The following is a 15,812-nucleotide window of genomic DNA, read 5'->3' on the forward strand; positions in this document are numbered from 1 at the left end:
TTTTGTTTTTTACTCTCTGGCACTTTGGGATCACCTATCAAAACCGTACTATCTTTGTTCTCTTTAAACCTTCCTTGCTTCTCTTTTTGACAATCCGGACTTTCCTCCTGGCTTGAGGGTAAGGGAGTTCCTGTGGTGGACAAACAAGGTTCTCTTGCGCGTTGCAGATTTTCTCGATTTGCACAGGCATTAAATTGCAATATCTTCTTGACCTATGCCATGCCATCTTTTGAATTTCTTCAATTTAAACAAATTGTTCACTTTTTAACCTCCCTGAAACAAAAATGTGGAAATCTTTAAAACTCTGAACATATATGTTGCAATAACCTAGGTGGTATAGGTACTATATCTACGGTTTAACTTATTAATTTCCTCACAAGAATTATTTTATATGCGACGATGGGAGGAGGATCTATGGGGTTCTCTTTCTTTCAGAGACTGATATGGCTGACCTGTACTGCTAAGCTCTTACACTTCCCTGACGGAATCCGGCTACACACTTCTCATCGATGGCATTTAACAGTTCAGGTTGAAACGGATGTTCCCTGGATTCTCCTCTAATTTCTTTCAGGGGCTGTGAAGGTGAGCGTTTGCAACTGCATATATGGTGGACCTGCCCCCAAAGTATGCCATTTTTGGAAAGGCTTTTACAACCTTTTTTAGTCTGTGACACACTTCCCTCCATAAATCCCCATAGAAAAAGTTATTAAATAACTCTCTCCAGATATTTCTAAACACACTCTAAAGCTTATCTCACTCATGTTTTTTCTGCTAGAATCACGATAGTGGGGCCATGTAAGACTCCTATGATCAGCCTAGATCATGTGGAAGAGGCTCTGTCACCACATTATAAGTGTCCTATCTCCACATAAGGAGATGGGCGCTATAATGTAGGTGACAGTAATGCTTTTTATTTAAAAAAACGATCTATTTTCACAACGTTAGGAGCGATTTTGGTTTATGCTAATGAGTTTCTTAATGCCCAAGTGGGCGTATTTTTACTTTCGACCAAGTGGGCGTTGTACAAAGGAGTGTATGACGCTGACCAATCGGCATCATGCACTCCTCTCCATTCATTTAGACAGCAGAATCGCGTTCTTACTAGAACATGATCTGCAGCCACATACACAGCGATTCTGCTTGATTAACGTTAATCCAGTGCCCTGATAATGAATACACATGACCATCCAGCCTGGACGTCATGTGTATTCAGAATCCTGACACTTCTGAATCTTTTCTGTGAGATTCCAGCAACGGAATCGAAATCTCGTGAGATTACGGAGGTAAACGAGATTTCGTATCCGTTGCTGGAATCTCACAAAAAAGATTCAGAAGTGTTAGGATTTTGAATACACATGACGTCCAGGCTGGATGGTCATGTGTATTCATTATCAGGACACTGGACACTGTGTATGTGGCTGCAGATCATGTTCTAGTAAGAACGCGATTCTGCTGTCTAAATGAATGGAGAGGAGTGCATGATGCCGATTGGTCAGCGTCATACACTCCTCTGTACAACGCCCACTTGGTCGAAAGTAAAAATACGCCCACTTAGGCATTAAGAAACTCATTAGCATAAACCAAAATCGCTCCTAACGTTGTGAAAATAGATCGTTTTTTTTAAATAAAAAGCATTACTGTCACCTACATTACAGCGCCCATCTCCTTATGTAGGAGACAGGGCACTTATAATGTGGTGACAGAGTCTCTTGAAGCTTATGTTGTCCTGGATCATGGTTAATGAGAAACTCATTAGTATCCTCCAAGATAAAGTTGAATTGTTTGATTTGTGCCCCCTGGGTACCCTATTCTGCCGACATGAGAATAATTTCCTCAACTGTTCAGGTGGCAATTGGCAATTAACTATGTGAGCTCCCTCTCATTTGGGAATTGGTTCTGTGATCGGTGGACTATCTTTTCGACCGGTTTCATGTTTTGGGACTTAGTACACCCAATTACTTTTGGTATTTTTTGTTACTGTTATGTCTAAATATGTTCCATAATTTAATAAAAAATATTGAAACTTAGTGATTGGGCAACCAGTGCAGTGACTGGCACAGGATAGGGGCATTGGTCTAGCAGTTGGACTGATAGGAGTCTGACTTCTACATTTTAGGATGTTCCAGATTTTCGGCAGCAAATGCATATCCAGGGCAAGCTGCAAGGAAATTTCATGCGCACTTCAAAACAATCTGTGAACTCGCCTTCCCAATCTTCTGTCGCTCCCATGGTAACACTAACCTGGTTCCTTATCTGTCTCTGTAGCCTCCAGCGATGACATGTCGACATATGTGACCGCTGCAGCTTGTGATTTGCTGCATCTGTCACATATCTACAGGTCTCGTCATCGCTGGAGTCCAGGATACAGAGCTAGCATTACCACAGGGGTGGCAGGAGATTGGGATATGTACTATATTGCTTTTCGTTCTTTTTTTATTTTATTTTTTTACATACAGTTGTCCGCACCTGCGAGTTCTGCTGTGGATTCGCGGGTAATCCACAGCAAAATCTGCAACAATTGGGTTTTGTTACAAATTTGGATTTCCCCTCTGAACTCAATGGAGATAATCTGCAAACAATCCACAACCGAAATTGACATGCTACGTGCATGCTGCCTAGGAGTTATGGTATTACCACAGGTTTAGGTGGGTTAGTAGATGGTGGAAACACACAAAGCTAAGTTTTTAAAAGTTTTAGTTCGAGACAGCTGGCAGACATTTCCTATTGTTTTGTAGTAGAGCAAGGGGCTATGTCACAGGAAGTAGTATATAATTGGGTGTCATCAGCGTAGGGATGGTACTTGAAGCCGCATCTACTGATAGTTTGAATAAGCAGTCAGAGAGGCAGGAAGAGAAAACCAAGACAGCAGTATCCCTTAGACCCACAGTGGAGCATACTGAGTAGGAGTTGATTGTCTACAGTTTTGCAGAGAGAGCCAGAAGAATCAGAGAGTAGTTGCTGTTAGATTTAACTGTCAGGAGTTCATTTGAGACAATAGTAAGGGCAGTTTTAGTATAGTGTAAAATGCGGAAACCAAAAGTGGAATAAATCCTTTCCTACGTGCCTGGACACTGAAGTTCAGTTTAACAAGCTAAAGGTGGGCCCCCCAGGGTCAGAACTTAAAATATTTACGTATTTAGTTCTCATCCCATAAAGAAGACATCAAAAATAATATAGTGCTACTGATACATAAGTTTAGGGGTAAGATTAAAACTAGGAAAAAACTAAGAATAAATATGTCTGACAGGGTTGGCATGATAAAAAATGGTAATTGTGCCTCCCTTTATTATTTGCCATCTCTAATTCTTCAATTCGGATACCCCCAAAAAATATTTTAAGCAATTGAATGCCTTTTTTTGGAGGGGGAAACAAGGTAAAAACTTGCTAGTCTACAAAAAACAATAAAATCGGCAGATCTGACCATACCACATATGGAGACATACTATTTAGCTACATAGCTGAAATCCTTTGCGATGTTGGAAAAAAATCCTTTATTTAAAAAATAAATGAAAAAAAAACTAAAGTTGGTAAAATATAATTATGGGAAATGATGGAAAGATACCAAAGGGGTTTTCCCATCTTGGACGTTTATGGCATATCCACAGGATATGCCATAAAAGTCCGATAGATCTGGGACCCACACCTATCTCAAGAACGGGAACCCCTAAACCCCGTTCTACCTTACTTGGCTCCACTGTCTCCCGGCCACTTCCTGGTTAGTTGGTCGGGAATTACAGAAACAGCCGAGTGCTCGCTGAGCTATGCTGTTTACGTAACTCCCGTAGAAGTGAATAGGTGCTATGGAAACAGCGTAGCATGGTGAGCTACGCTGTCTCCGGAGCTCCCATTCGCTTCTATGGGAGTTACAGCTCAGAGAGCTCAGCTGTTTCCGTAACTACTGACCACCGAACCAGGCTGTGGCCGGGAGACGTCAAGAGCTAAGTAAGATAGAACGGGGTTTAGGGGGCCCCATGCCAGAGATAGATGGGGCCCGCGTCTTTTGGACTTTTATGGCATATCCTGTGGATATGCCATACATGTCCAAGATGGGAAAACCCCTTTAAAGTCCCTTAGTCTTAAAATGCTACATCAAGTGTGGTGAAGAGAAAAACAGAAGTGTAACGCAAAACAAATCTTGGATATTTCACTGATTTAGGGAAATTATTTTAAAAACTCCTTTTTCTCAAATGCCTCTCTATTGGTCAAACAAAGGAATGTATAAATTTAGTCCGCTCTATAGGGAGGGTACTTTTAAATTCTTCACATAACTACAAAAAGATTATGATTATAGAAACAAATGGGTATTTCCGCTATCTGTAACAAAGACCATTAAAGAGGAAATTGTTAAGAGTTGAAGATATATGGAGACGCCCTATAATCGGAATATTGTCTTAGGACATGAGGATAAAAGGTATAATATCAAGGTTTTATAAGATAATTATAAATTAAGCCCATAGAGGCAGTTGTCCAAAAATAGGGTGTAGAGGTAGGTCCTTTTAGGGAGGAGCAATGTAATAGAATATGTGCCAATCTATTTAAAATCCCAAACAATCCACTTTATTGGATATCTCCATTATTTATAACTCAGTGACTTCATTATACTCCAGAAAGGATAGCAAAATTTTTCAAAAACTCAGATGCTCGATTTTCCCAAATGTAAAGTGGAAAAGAAATCTTATACACGTTTTCGTCATTTCTGGGAAGGAATAATAACAAGCAATACATACAATACCTCGGTAATAATAAGGTTAATGTAGCTAAAGAACATAGTCATGGTATAATAAAATTGTTTCACTTTGCTAGGAAAATAATTTTAACCCCTTCCCCCTGCTTGCATCCTGGGCCCTAATGACCAAGCAATTTTTATAATTTTTCCATCGTCGCATTCGAAGAGCTATAACTTTTTTTTGTTTTTGCGTCGACATAGCTGTATAAGGTCTTGTTTTTTGCGGGACAAGATGTATTTTTAATAGCACCATTTTGGGGTACATATTATTTATTAATGAACTTTTATTAAAAAAATTTGGGGGGGGGGGGGGCAGAAAAAACCCTGACATTTTGCCACTTTTTTGCATCCTAAATCTACGCCGTTTACCGTGTGGTATTAATAACACAATAACTTTATTTAACGGGTTGTTACGATTGCAACGATACCAAATTTGTATAGATTTTAGGTTTTACTACTTTTACACAGTAAAAACACTTATTTTTTTCAAAATTATTTGTCTGTGTGTCCACATTTGAAGAGCCATAACTTTTTTTTATTGTTCCGCCGATGCAGTTGTATGAGGATTTTTTTTTTTGCGGGACGACTTGTAGTTTTTATTGGTACCATTTTGGAGTAGATGCGACTTTTTGAGCACTTTTTATCACATTTTTTTTAAAGTCCGGATTCGCAGAATATTTTATTTTATTTTTTACGTCGTTCACCGTGCAGGTTAAATAATGTTATAGCTATATAGTCGGGGTTGCTACGGACGCGGCGATACAAAATATGTGGAATTTTTTTTATTTTATTTTGTTTTTTGTAATTGTAAAGCATTTTGTAAGGGTCAAAAAAATGGATTTTTCATTTTTTTTTTCACTTTTTTTACTAGTCCTACTAGGGGACTTTAATATGCGATAATCCGATCGCTTTTATAATACACTGCAATACTTCTGTATTGCAGTGTATTACTGCCTGTCCTCTGGCATGAGCTAGCAGGCATTTAGTACAGGCAGACCTGGGGGCTTTTATTAGGCCCCCGGCTGCCATCGGAGACACATACACTCGGCGATCTTATTGCCGGGTGTCAGTGGGATGAGAGGGAGCTCCCTCCCTCTCTCCAAAACCACTCAGATGTGGCGCTCGCTATTGAGACCCGCATCTGAGGGGTTAAATGTGTGAGATCGATAAATATCGATCTCACCTGTTTGAGCAGGGATGCCCCCAGCCCTCAGCTACCTCTGGTAGCTGAGAGCAGGGACATTTAACGGCTCCCTGCTGTTTATTCTGCTGCAGCACCGTGAAAAGGCTACTGCATCAGAATAAAGCCCATTAGTGGCCGTCGTGAAAAGGCGTACTGGCGGTCACTAACTAGTTAAGAAGCTCGATAGCCAACTTCTTCAGAATGGATGAAATATGTCAACTATAGTATGTAGTATGAAAAATTTCAGGAGTTTAAAAGAGAAAATGTCACGATCCGTGGGTGTGTGAACCCACCAGATTGCACCGCCGTAGCGGAGTAGCAGCTGGCCAAACAGTCTAGACAAAGTCCTAGTACAAGAGTACCTTTGATAGTCCAGACAGTAGCAGAGGCTTGGGCACAGATAAGGCAGATGACTCCACACGTGGCGAATGATATCAGGCGTGGAAGATGACTCCAAACGTGGTGTAAAACAGCAACACGACTGCAACAAATACAGCACAGGATACAGGTAGCCGGGCACGTGAACAATGGCAACAGGATAACACTGAGGGACCATTTGCTAAGACTAACATGGGTATACACAACAACGCTCAGGCAAGGAGTGAAAGGGCAGAGCCAGGGTAATCATGGGCTAATTGATAACTTTTTACATGTGCTGGCCCTTTGAGGCCGGGCGGGAGCGCGCGTACCCTACGGGGCACAGCGGAGCGGAAGTGAGTGCTGGCATCCCCTAGGAAGGAGATATAAGTCAGCACTCACAAGTCCAAGGCTGCGGCCATCGAGGGGTAAGTCGGAACGACGGTTCGTGGCTGCGGACGTTACAGATAATAAAGGATTCCTGGTCACATGGAACCTCTGGATAAGGAAATGAGATGTATCAATATAAAACTAGGGAAGATAGAAAGAAACAAGATATTACACCCCCTTTCCCCCCCCCCCCCTCTTTCTTTTTACCCAGTGCAGGGATAAGGGGTTAATGGAGGAAACTGAAGATATAAAATGAATATGTTTATAATTCTTTATATATGTTAGAAAAATAAAATATTTGAAACAAGAAAAGTACGGAAACCAGATTGGGTCAAGAAAAGTTAGAGAGCTAGCGGATAAAGCGAGCGTAGACCAAGCATTCCAGGAGTTTAGAGATTAAGGGGAGATTAGAGACTGACGGAGGATAAATAAAATGACTCCAATATATTACCCAGTCAAATACAACAAACGCTTGGGAGAAGATTATTGAAGAAACCTAAGCAGCTTGCAGTGATAGTCATCTATTGGCTGACAATGTAACAGAGCCAACATTGAGCTAGCCAACAATATTACAGGAGCTAAGAAGTTAGTGCAAACATACAAGTTTACTGATGAAGGAAAAGATTATTTTTTAAACAAGTACTACTACTAGTCACACTAAGGAACCCTCTGCCACGGTTGTGATGGTTGAATTATTTAAAATGGGTCTGAATGTTTTTTTTTAAATATTTTGCAAGTTATGTGTACTAGTTTGCTGGAGATGGGTAATTGATCCATACATTTATTCTGAAAATCAAGAATGATTGTTTTCCCCTTAAGATGAGAATACCATTGTTCTTTAAACTTAGTAACTATGTTAAAGGTGGTTATGTGGAGCGGTCTACTCACTGCAGTATGTGAGTGCACTTGCTAATATACATTGCGGTCCCCCATCGAGATGATTGAGGTTTAAAATAGATTTTTACAGTGCTTGCGGGGGACCGGAATTCTAGTGGCAGTCTTCCTTCATGACGACATGACTCGTTGCCATGTGACCGGCACATCTGTTCTCTATGTAATCGGTGTACTACTGCTACAGCGAGCAGTGAATTAGTACACTGCTAATACTTTAAAGGGGTTTTCAGGAACCAATTAACTAATTACTATTTCACTGCACATCTAAAAATAATGTAATTTGTAATATACTTAAGTTTTGATTTCATCTTCTAACAACTGATTTCAGAGCCTGTCACGTGATGCTTCTACAGTAACAAAATCCTTCCGGCGCTAGCCCATCCATGACCTGAGTTCCATTTTCCGGCCGGCTCAATGTATGGGTACGTCATTCCTGACGTCACTGTACACTGAGGTAAGTGGTGGACTGGATACTCCCTATCTAATGATAGTTTCCGGTCTGCTGCTAGGGGAGTTAAAATGACCCGCAGGGGCTGTGATAGCGCAGGAGTGGGCATGCGTGGTAAACACTGCTAGTCTCTGAGCATGCATGGTTTCTACACTAGCAGTATTTACCACGCATGCCCACTCCTGCGCGCTCACAGTGCCTGCGTGTCATTTTTTTCCCTCCTAGAAGCGGACCAGAAGGAATTATGTCAGAAGCTAGTTGCTAGTAGCGCTCTGACAAGGACTCCGGTGCTGGGGTTAGGGGATTCCACAGAGTCCCGGAGCAGAGCCTATACTAGCACTCTGCCCGGGACTCCGGCTTTGGGGATGCCCCTGACATTACTGTCCATATATGGACAGTGATGTCAGGGGATTCCAGTGTCCTGGAGCAGAGCCTATACTACAGCTAGTATAGGCTCCTCTCTGGGACTCTGCCCGGGACTTTTTTCCCGGGGAATCCCCTGACACCACTGTCCATATATGAGACAGGAGCAGGTCGTTCCACTGGAGAGGTGAGCTCCGTTGGTCGTGTTGGAGGCAGGACTCAGCTGCTCCTCGTCGATGGAGTGGTGAGGGAGGTAAGCTGCTCTCCTTAGCGTACCGACACAGGGCTATTTAAACCCTGTCGGTACGCTCTTGAATGGGGTCGAGTGGCGCTCGCCCCCGGCTAACGTCGGTCGGCACGGTGATAACTCATAACTGGCTGACTCATAAGTGCCTGCGCGGGAATTACCGCGAGAGCGCGCGTGAGAAGTTTAAAATGGAGACAGGAGATCAAAGCAGTATCTCCTGTCTCCATCGCTTCCAAATAAAGCAGGACAATATCTAATTGTCTTGCTTTGTTGTGAAGCCATTGCTCATGACCAGGGCTGACCACTTCCCTTTACAGCCAACTAGTAGTTTATTAATTTAAATATCCTTTATTCCAGAATTCAGAACACTCAGGATCATCTCTCCCTGGATCTATGAGGCGGGATATGCTGTCCACACCATTAAACTCTAGAGCTGAGGGAAACTTGAGACATCGCCATAATCCTCATATATATACAAATGCCGTGCACAACCACTCCTTTCCATACGACAGACAAGCGTAAGTCCAATGTAATCATGTGAATGCATTTTTCATTATCTCTGTAGAACTTTTGTATTTTTTACTTAAATCTGAAATTGGCGGTTATGTTTTACCTTCAGATCTGTAGGAAATATCCCTGCACAAGCAGCACCAGCAGGATTTCCTTTTTATTCAGCCTTCACCCCCTTACAGGTGATGTGGTGGCAACAAATATATGCACGGCAGTACTACATGCAGTAGTAAGTTCATGTCTTCCTATTTTTATATTTAATCGCATAATAAGCATATCCATGGATATGAAGGAGAGCCATTCACATATTTACTTCTGTCTTACAGTTCATAAAGGTCAGGCTATATTTGACATCAGTCTCTGCCCACTGCATCTATTTCCATTCACTAGACCCTAAAGTCCTTCAATATTAGGCAAAGAAATTTAAAAGGGTTGTTTGGGTTCCGAAAGTATTTTGGTAATGGCTGCAAGTACTCACCTTTTCTTCCCCCCCCCAGATCTAGCACTGATTCTCCGGCGGCACTCCCGGTGACTGTTTACATGCACATGTATTGTATTCCTGGCATTATGCCAGAAATACAAATCTTCAGTGAGCCTTCTTATTGGCTGCAAAGGTCACTTGCAACACATTGCGCCAAAATTTGGGTGGAAAAAACTCGCAAGAAGAAAGTCAACCAAGAGGTGGTCTAAGGAAAAGAAAAGTATCTAACATTTATAGCTATGGAACGATTTCCTTGCCCAACCCCAGTCATATTATATTCGTATAGAATGTTTTGTTTTCCCTAGTTATCTTTCTAGGATTTACAGCATATTACTTTTATAGTCATAAAGTATTCTTGTAGATTAGCTTAACATGTTTTCTCTCCCTTGATCATGCAGTCACGCAGCTGCTTCCAGCCAAGGCACACCTGATAATGCAGTGGCACAGCCACCAGCCACCCCTACCATAAACTCTGATCGAGCCCCTCCCAACCCTCCAAGAGCAGCTCCAAATATTGCACCAGAGGCGAATCAAAATGTCCAAATGAATGCTCAAGGAGGTCCTGTAATGAATGAAGAAGATATTAATCGTGATTGGCTTGACTGGATTTACACTGTTTCCCGAGCAGCTATACTCCTCAGTATAGTGTACTTCTATTCTTCCTTTAGCCGCTTTGTCATGGTTATGGGAGCTATGATACTTGTGTACATGTAAGTATAGATCTAATCTCCATAGATAGATGTGTATGGTCCTACCAATACATGTATTTATTATGTTTTATAAAAATTAGGACACCCATAAAATGGCATTGAATATTATTGATACTATTAAACAAAACCGTTCAATATGACAAATGTCATGACACTGGCTTTTTAAATAAGGGCCTTTAAAAGATGAGAATAAAGGGTTAAATCAGTGAATCCTTGCTTTGCCATCAAACCATCCGCCCAAATGGGGACAGCGCTTCAGGAGTAGAGCCAATCCGTGGCACTATGCCAGTCAATGTTGCTGCAATACTGCATATTGCTGCTTTCTCATGACACTGGGTATGTTGCCCCAATACAGCTGTAGTAGAAGGTACAATTGAATCCACTACACGGCACTCCTGAGTGTTCTGTCCTGTTTGAATAGCATTATTAAAAGGAAGACCTGCCAGAAGTAATAGAGAAACCGTTTTTTTAATATCTCCAGTGCCATGTAATTGGTGCTTAGTTACTGGCCTGAGGCCACTATGATATTGTGATTTTGTTTTTGCAGGTTTAGAGTGAGAAAAACTCCTTAGGTACATGTAATATTTCAAAAAAACAAAACAAAAAAGCATGATCAGAGCTGACGTACATTTGTAAATTTGTGCACATTTTTAGAGCATGCCCCACAATCTAGTACTTACATCATTTTTACATACTTATGTTCCAAATTTTTAAAACTTGCTGCATATCCTATTTTAATGACAAAGTTGTTGATTCAAAGACACTTTTTACATGTGCCTCATCTTGTGGAACCAAGTTATCGTTCACAGTAGTATCCACTCAAAGATGCCTTTGTTAAAGCCAGTTAGGATAGAAACATTGCAGCTACAAATCCAAATCCAAATTACAATTCACTTCAAACATTGAACACAACTCGACATGTTCTTTCTTCTGACAAATGTGCGGACTTTCATGTGGAAACTAAGGACTGTGTTTGCAGGTTCAATTGTTTACATAACCTTGTAGATGTCCATAAGATTGTATCAATAGATGTAGTTCTTATTTTCTTCTTCCTTTGTAAAACGAATGTGTTGTAAATGGACTTATAGTTGCATCAAGTCTTAAAACGTAATTTTGCATGCGGAGTATAAAATTTACATCCTCATTATTAATGCACAGGCACCAGGCTGGCTGGTTTCCACTCAGGCAAGAGGAGGGTCAGGCACAAGCTAGAGAAGATGCAGGAGATGTGAATCCCGATCCAGTAAACAACAATGATCTTTTGGAGATGGTATGTAGCTGCTTTGCTAGTTTAACCCCTTCCCTCTTTAGCCACTTTTGACCTTCCTGACAGAGCCTCATTTTTCAAATCTGACATGTCACTTCATGTGGTAATAACTTCGGAATGCTTTTACCTATCCAAGCGATTCTGAGATTGTTTTCTCGCGACACATTAGACTTTATGTTACTGGCAAAATTTGCTCGATACATTCAGTATTTAAATGTGAAAAACACCAAAATTTAGCGAATTAGAATAGCAATAAATTAGCATTTTTCTCAATTTAAATGTATCTGCTTGTAAGATGGGCAATTATACTACACAAAATAGTCGCTAATTAACATGCCCCATATGTTTACTTTATATTTGCATCATTTTTTGAACATCCTTTTATTTTTCTAGGACATTACAAGGCTTAGAACTTTAGCAGCAATTTCTCACACTTTCAAGAAAATTTAAAAAGGCTATTTTTACTGGGACCAGTTCAGTTGTGAAGCGGCTTTTAGGGCCTTATATATAAGAAACCTCAAAAAAGTCACCCCATTTTAAAAACTTCACCCCTCAAAGTATTCAAAACAGCATTTAGAAAGTTTCTTAACCCTTTAGATGTTTCACAGGAATTAAACCAAAGTAGAGGTGAAATTTACTAATTAAATTTTTTGTTGTTGCAGAAATTCATTTTTAATCCATTTTTTTTGTAACCCAAAGTTTTACCAGAGAAACGCAGCTCAATATTTATGTGGCCCTAGTGTGCTAATGGACTGAAGCACCGGCCATGTCGGGTTGAAGGGCTCTTGCGGTGCCAAAACAGTGGAAGTCCCCGAAAACTGACCCCATTTGGGAAACTACACCCCTTAAGAAACTTATTTAGGGGTATAGTGAGCATTTTGACCCTACAGGTTTATTGCAGAAATTATTGGAAATAGGCCGTGAAAATGGAAATCTACATTCTTTCAAAGAAAATGTAGGGTTAGCTAATTTTTTCTCATTTCCACAAGGACTAAAGGAGAATAAGCACCGCAAAATTTGTAAAGCAATTTCTCCCAAGTAAAACAATACCCCATATGTTGTAATAAACGGCTGTTTGGACGTACGGCAAGGCTTAGAAGGGAAAGAGCGCCATTTGGCTTTTGGAGCTCTAATTTAGCAGGAATGGTTTGCGGATGCCATGTCACATTTACAGAGCCCCTGAGGGGACAAAACAATGAAAACGCCCAAAAGTGACTCCATTTAGGAAACGACACCCCTTGAGGAATTCATCTAGGGGTGTAGTGATCATTTTGACCCCACATGTGTTTCATAGAATTTATTAGAATTGGGCAGTGAAAATAAAAACAATCCTTTTTCTTCGATAAGATGTAGCTTTAGCTCAAAATTTTTCATTTTCTCAACAAATAAAGGGAAAAAAGAAACCCAACATTTGTAAAGTAACTTCTCTGGAGTACGGAAATACCCCATATGTGGTAATAAACTGCGGTTTGGGCACATGGCAAGGATCAGAAGAGAAGGAGCGGCATTTGGCTTGTGGAGCGCCGATTTTGCTCCATTGGTTTCTTGCCACCATGTCGCTTTTGCCAAACCCCTAAGGTGCCAGTACAGTGGAAACTACCCAAAAGGGGCTCCATTTGTGATACTACACCCCTTGAGGAATTCATCTAGGGATGTAGTGAGCATTTTGACCCCCACAGCTGTTTTATAGATTTTATTTAAATTGGGCAGTGAAAATAAAAATTACATTTTTTTTCCCAATAAGATGTAACTTTAGCGCAAAATTTTCAATTTTCTCAAAAAATAAAGCAGAAAAAGAACCCCAACATTTGTTAAGCAATTTCTCCCGAGTATGGCAATACCCATATGTGGTTATAACATTTTTGGGCACACGGCAGGGCTCAGAAGGGAAGGAGAGCCATTTGGCTTTCAGAGTACAGATTTTGCTGGATTGGTTTCTGGTCGCTATGTAGCATTTGCAAAACCCCTGTGGGACCAAAACAGTGGAGACCCCCCCCCCCCCCAAATGTGACCCCCCGTTTTGACCATCCGCTGCATCTGAAGGGTTAATGGCAGGGATCGGAGCTATATCCGGTTCCTGCCGTTACAGGTCGATGTCAGCTGTAACATACAGCTGATATCCACCGCTGATCACGCTGGCTCATCTCCTGAGCCGGCGCCATCTTGCCGGTGGCTACGGAAGCCTTTCAGGCCCCGCCTCCGGGTGGCAGCTGGAAGTTTTCTGTGCTAGGCACATCGGGAGGCCAGTATTAGGCCTCCGGTTGCCATTGCAGCCACCGACACCCCAGCAATTTCATTGCTGGGATGTCGATGAGCTGCAAACACCTTAAATGCAGCGATTGCTTTTGACGGCTGCATTTAAGGGGTTAATGGTGGGGATCGAAGCTAACTTCGGTCCCCGCCATTACAGCAGAATGTCACCTGTCAGATACAGCTGACATCCGGGGATGATGGCACCGACTCAGCTTCTGAGCCGGTGCCATGCATTTGGCGTAAGTATACGACCTTTTGCGGGAAGCACTGGCTTTCCATGTCGTATACTTACGACAAATTTCGGGAAGGGGTTAATATTTACAGCCATGCATAAGTAGGAAAACTTTCTGTCCACTATATTTACTTTTAAAATAGTAGTGCAAAGAAAACTGGTAATTCTAGTAGCATCTTAGATAACAATTGTAATCTAGCCACAGGTTATTATTTTGAAAATGTTGACACCTGTTTCTTAAAGCATACCTAACTTTTCAGGTTACTTTTCAGAATAAGCTGTTATACGTGTGTACATGAGGAATAACTATTTGTGGCTGTTATGGCTTGTAATCTGCATTTTTTTTTTTAGCAGTTTTCTCCTCTGCAGACTCTCCCTCTCTAATTCTCAGTTGTCTCTGAGCTAGTGGGTGGAGCCGAACTGCTATCATGTCTTCTATACACTGCAAACAGAGACGAGGAGAATCCTGCTCTCCTATCTCTATCACACACATGCTTCCTCCTCCTGCTCCCCCTCCCCCTCCATAGACTTGCAGTGAGTCTGTTGCTGACTCACTTTCTCTGATCCTTCCTCCTGTCCCCCCCTCCATAGACTTGTATTGGCAAGCAGTGAAGACACACCCCCACTTTCTGCAGTCCGTCTGTAACTAGGGATGGATTTTTCTTGACAACAGGGGGTGGACAGCAGATTACAGGAAGGAAGGCACCTAGTGGCGGTAACTTCACACAGAATTTGCATAGATGAGACTAAATTTTAACAGTACGTAAATTACAAGGTTGATCTTTATCCGGTATAATATTAGATAATGTTCATTTAAGCGTTTTATAGGCAGTTTCTATTACTGCTTGAGGTTAGCAATAGATCATAAAATCTAGAACGGTTTCCAATATGGGTCTGCAACCAACAGTGTGATGCCACGAAGGTTTTGAAGAATACTTTTTGGGTATTATATAGAATATGTATGGAAACCGTTTTTAACTGTAAAATTGCACTACCAGCTAGTCAGAAAATATTGCTATTCGAAAATTCCGTGGTACAGATAATAAATGTAATACTTTACGACATAATAAATTAACAAGTTTCGGAGTTCAAATTCTTCAGATGTAAAAATTTTTTACATCTGAAAAAGTGTTTGAACACCAAAATGCTTATGTAATATCTCTACCACGGTATCTCTGGCTTTTAATTTCTTTTCGATTAGTTGGTAGCACGATATTCTAGTGAAAAAAAAGTTTTTCTGTAAATCTAAGTTACTGTTTCACTTTCTTACTGTATTTGCTTTTGTACTGTATATACTCATGATTGTCATCTATGTTTCTTGAGGCATCTCTGCAAGTTGTTCCATGGGGCTACTGACCGTACTGTCCGTTCATATCACTTGCTGCTGATAGTCTATTAAAGGGGTTTTCCCATCTTAGACATTTTTGGCATATCCCCAGCTCTGAGATTGTACCTATATCGAACGGGGGTTCTCCCGACCCCCTTTCTACTGGTGCGGCGACAGCTGGCTGTAGAATTCAGGCTGGGACTAGTGGAGAGAAGGTCGAGCGTGGCCACGGCTATTTCCGTGACTCCCATTGAACAGAATGAAGAGAGCCGCACACAGGTTTCATGCCTGGATTCTGCAGCCATCACACCAGATGAAACTGGGTTTGAGAGACCTCCGTTTTCGATTATAGGTGCAGATCCCATCTATCACATTTATGGTATAGCCTGTGGATGTGCTGTAAATGTCTAAGATGGGAAAACCC

General features: G+C 41.3%; 1 protein-coding gene across 2 annotated transcripts in view; it reads left to right on the top strand.

The window, feature by feature from the left end:
• HERPUD2 (HERPUD family member 2) overlaps window positions 1-15,812 on the top strand; it is a 65,501-nt gene that overhangs the window by 38,481 nt on the left and 11,208 nt on the right. For both annotated transcript variants that reach the window (XR_012847720.1, XM_075827033.1), the window contains exons 5-8: window positions 8,966-9,126; window positions 9,228-9,347; window positions 9,998-10,309; window positions 11,468-11,579. Coding sequence is in view for 1 of the 2 variants with exons in the window: in XM_075827033.1 (XP_075683148.1) it covers window positions 8,966-9,126; window positions 9,228-9,347; window positions 9,998-10,309; window positions 11,468-11,579 (705 nt within the window). In the remaining variant the exon portion in view is untranslated. The remainder of the gene's footprint in view (window positions 1-8,965; window positions 9,127-9,227; window positions 9,348-9,997; window positions 10,310-11,467; window positions 11,580-15,812) is intronic.

This window comes from Rhinoderma darwinii, chromosome 5 (genome assembly GCF_050947455.1).
Source record: "Rhinoderma darwinii isolate aRhiDar2 chromosome 5, aRhiDar2.hap1, whole genome shotgun sequence".
Taxonomy (NCBI): domain Eukaryota; kingdom Metazoa; phylum Chordata; class Amphibia; order Anura; family Rhinodermatidae; genus Rhinoderma; species Rhinoderma darwinii.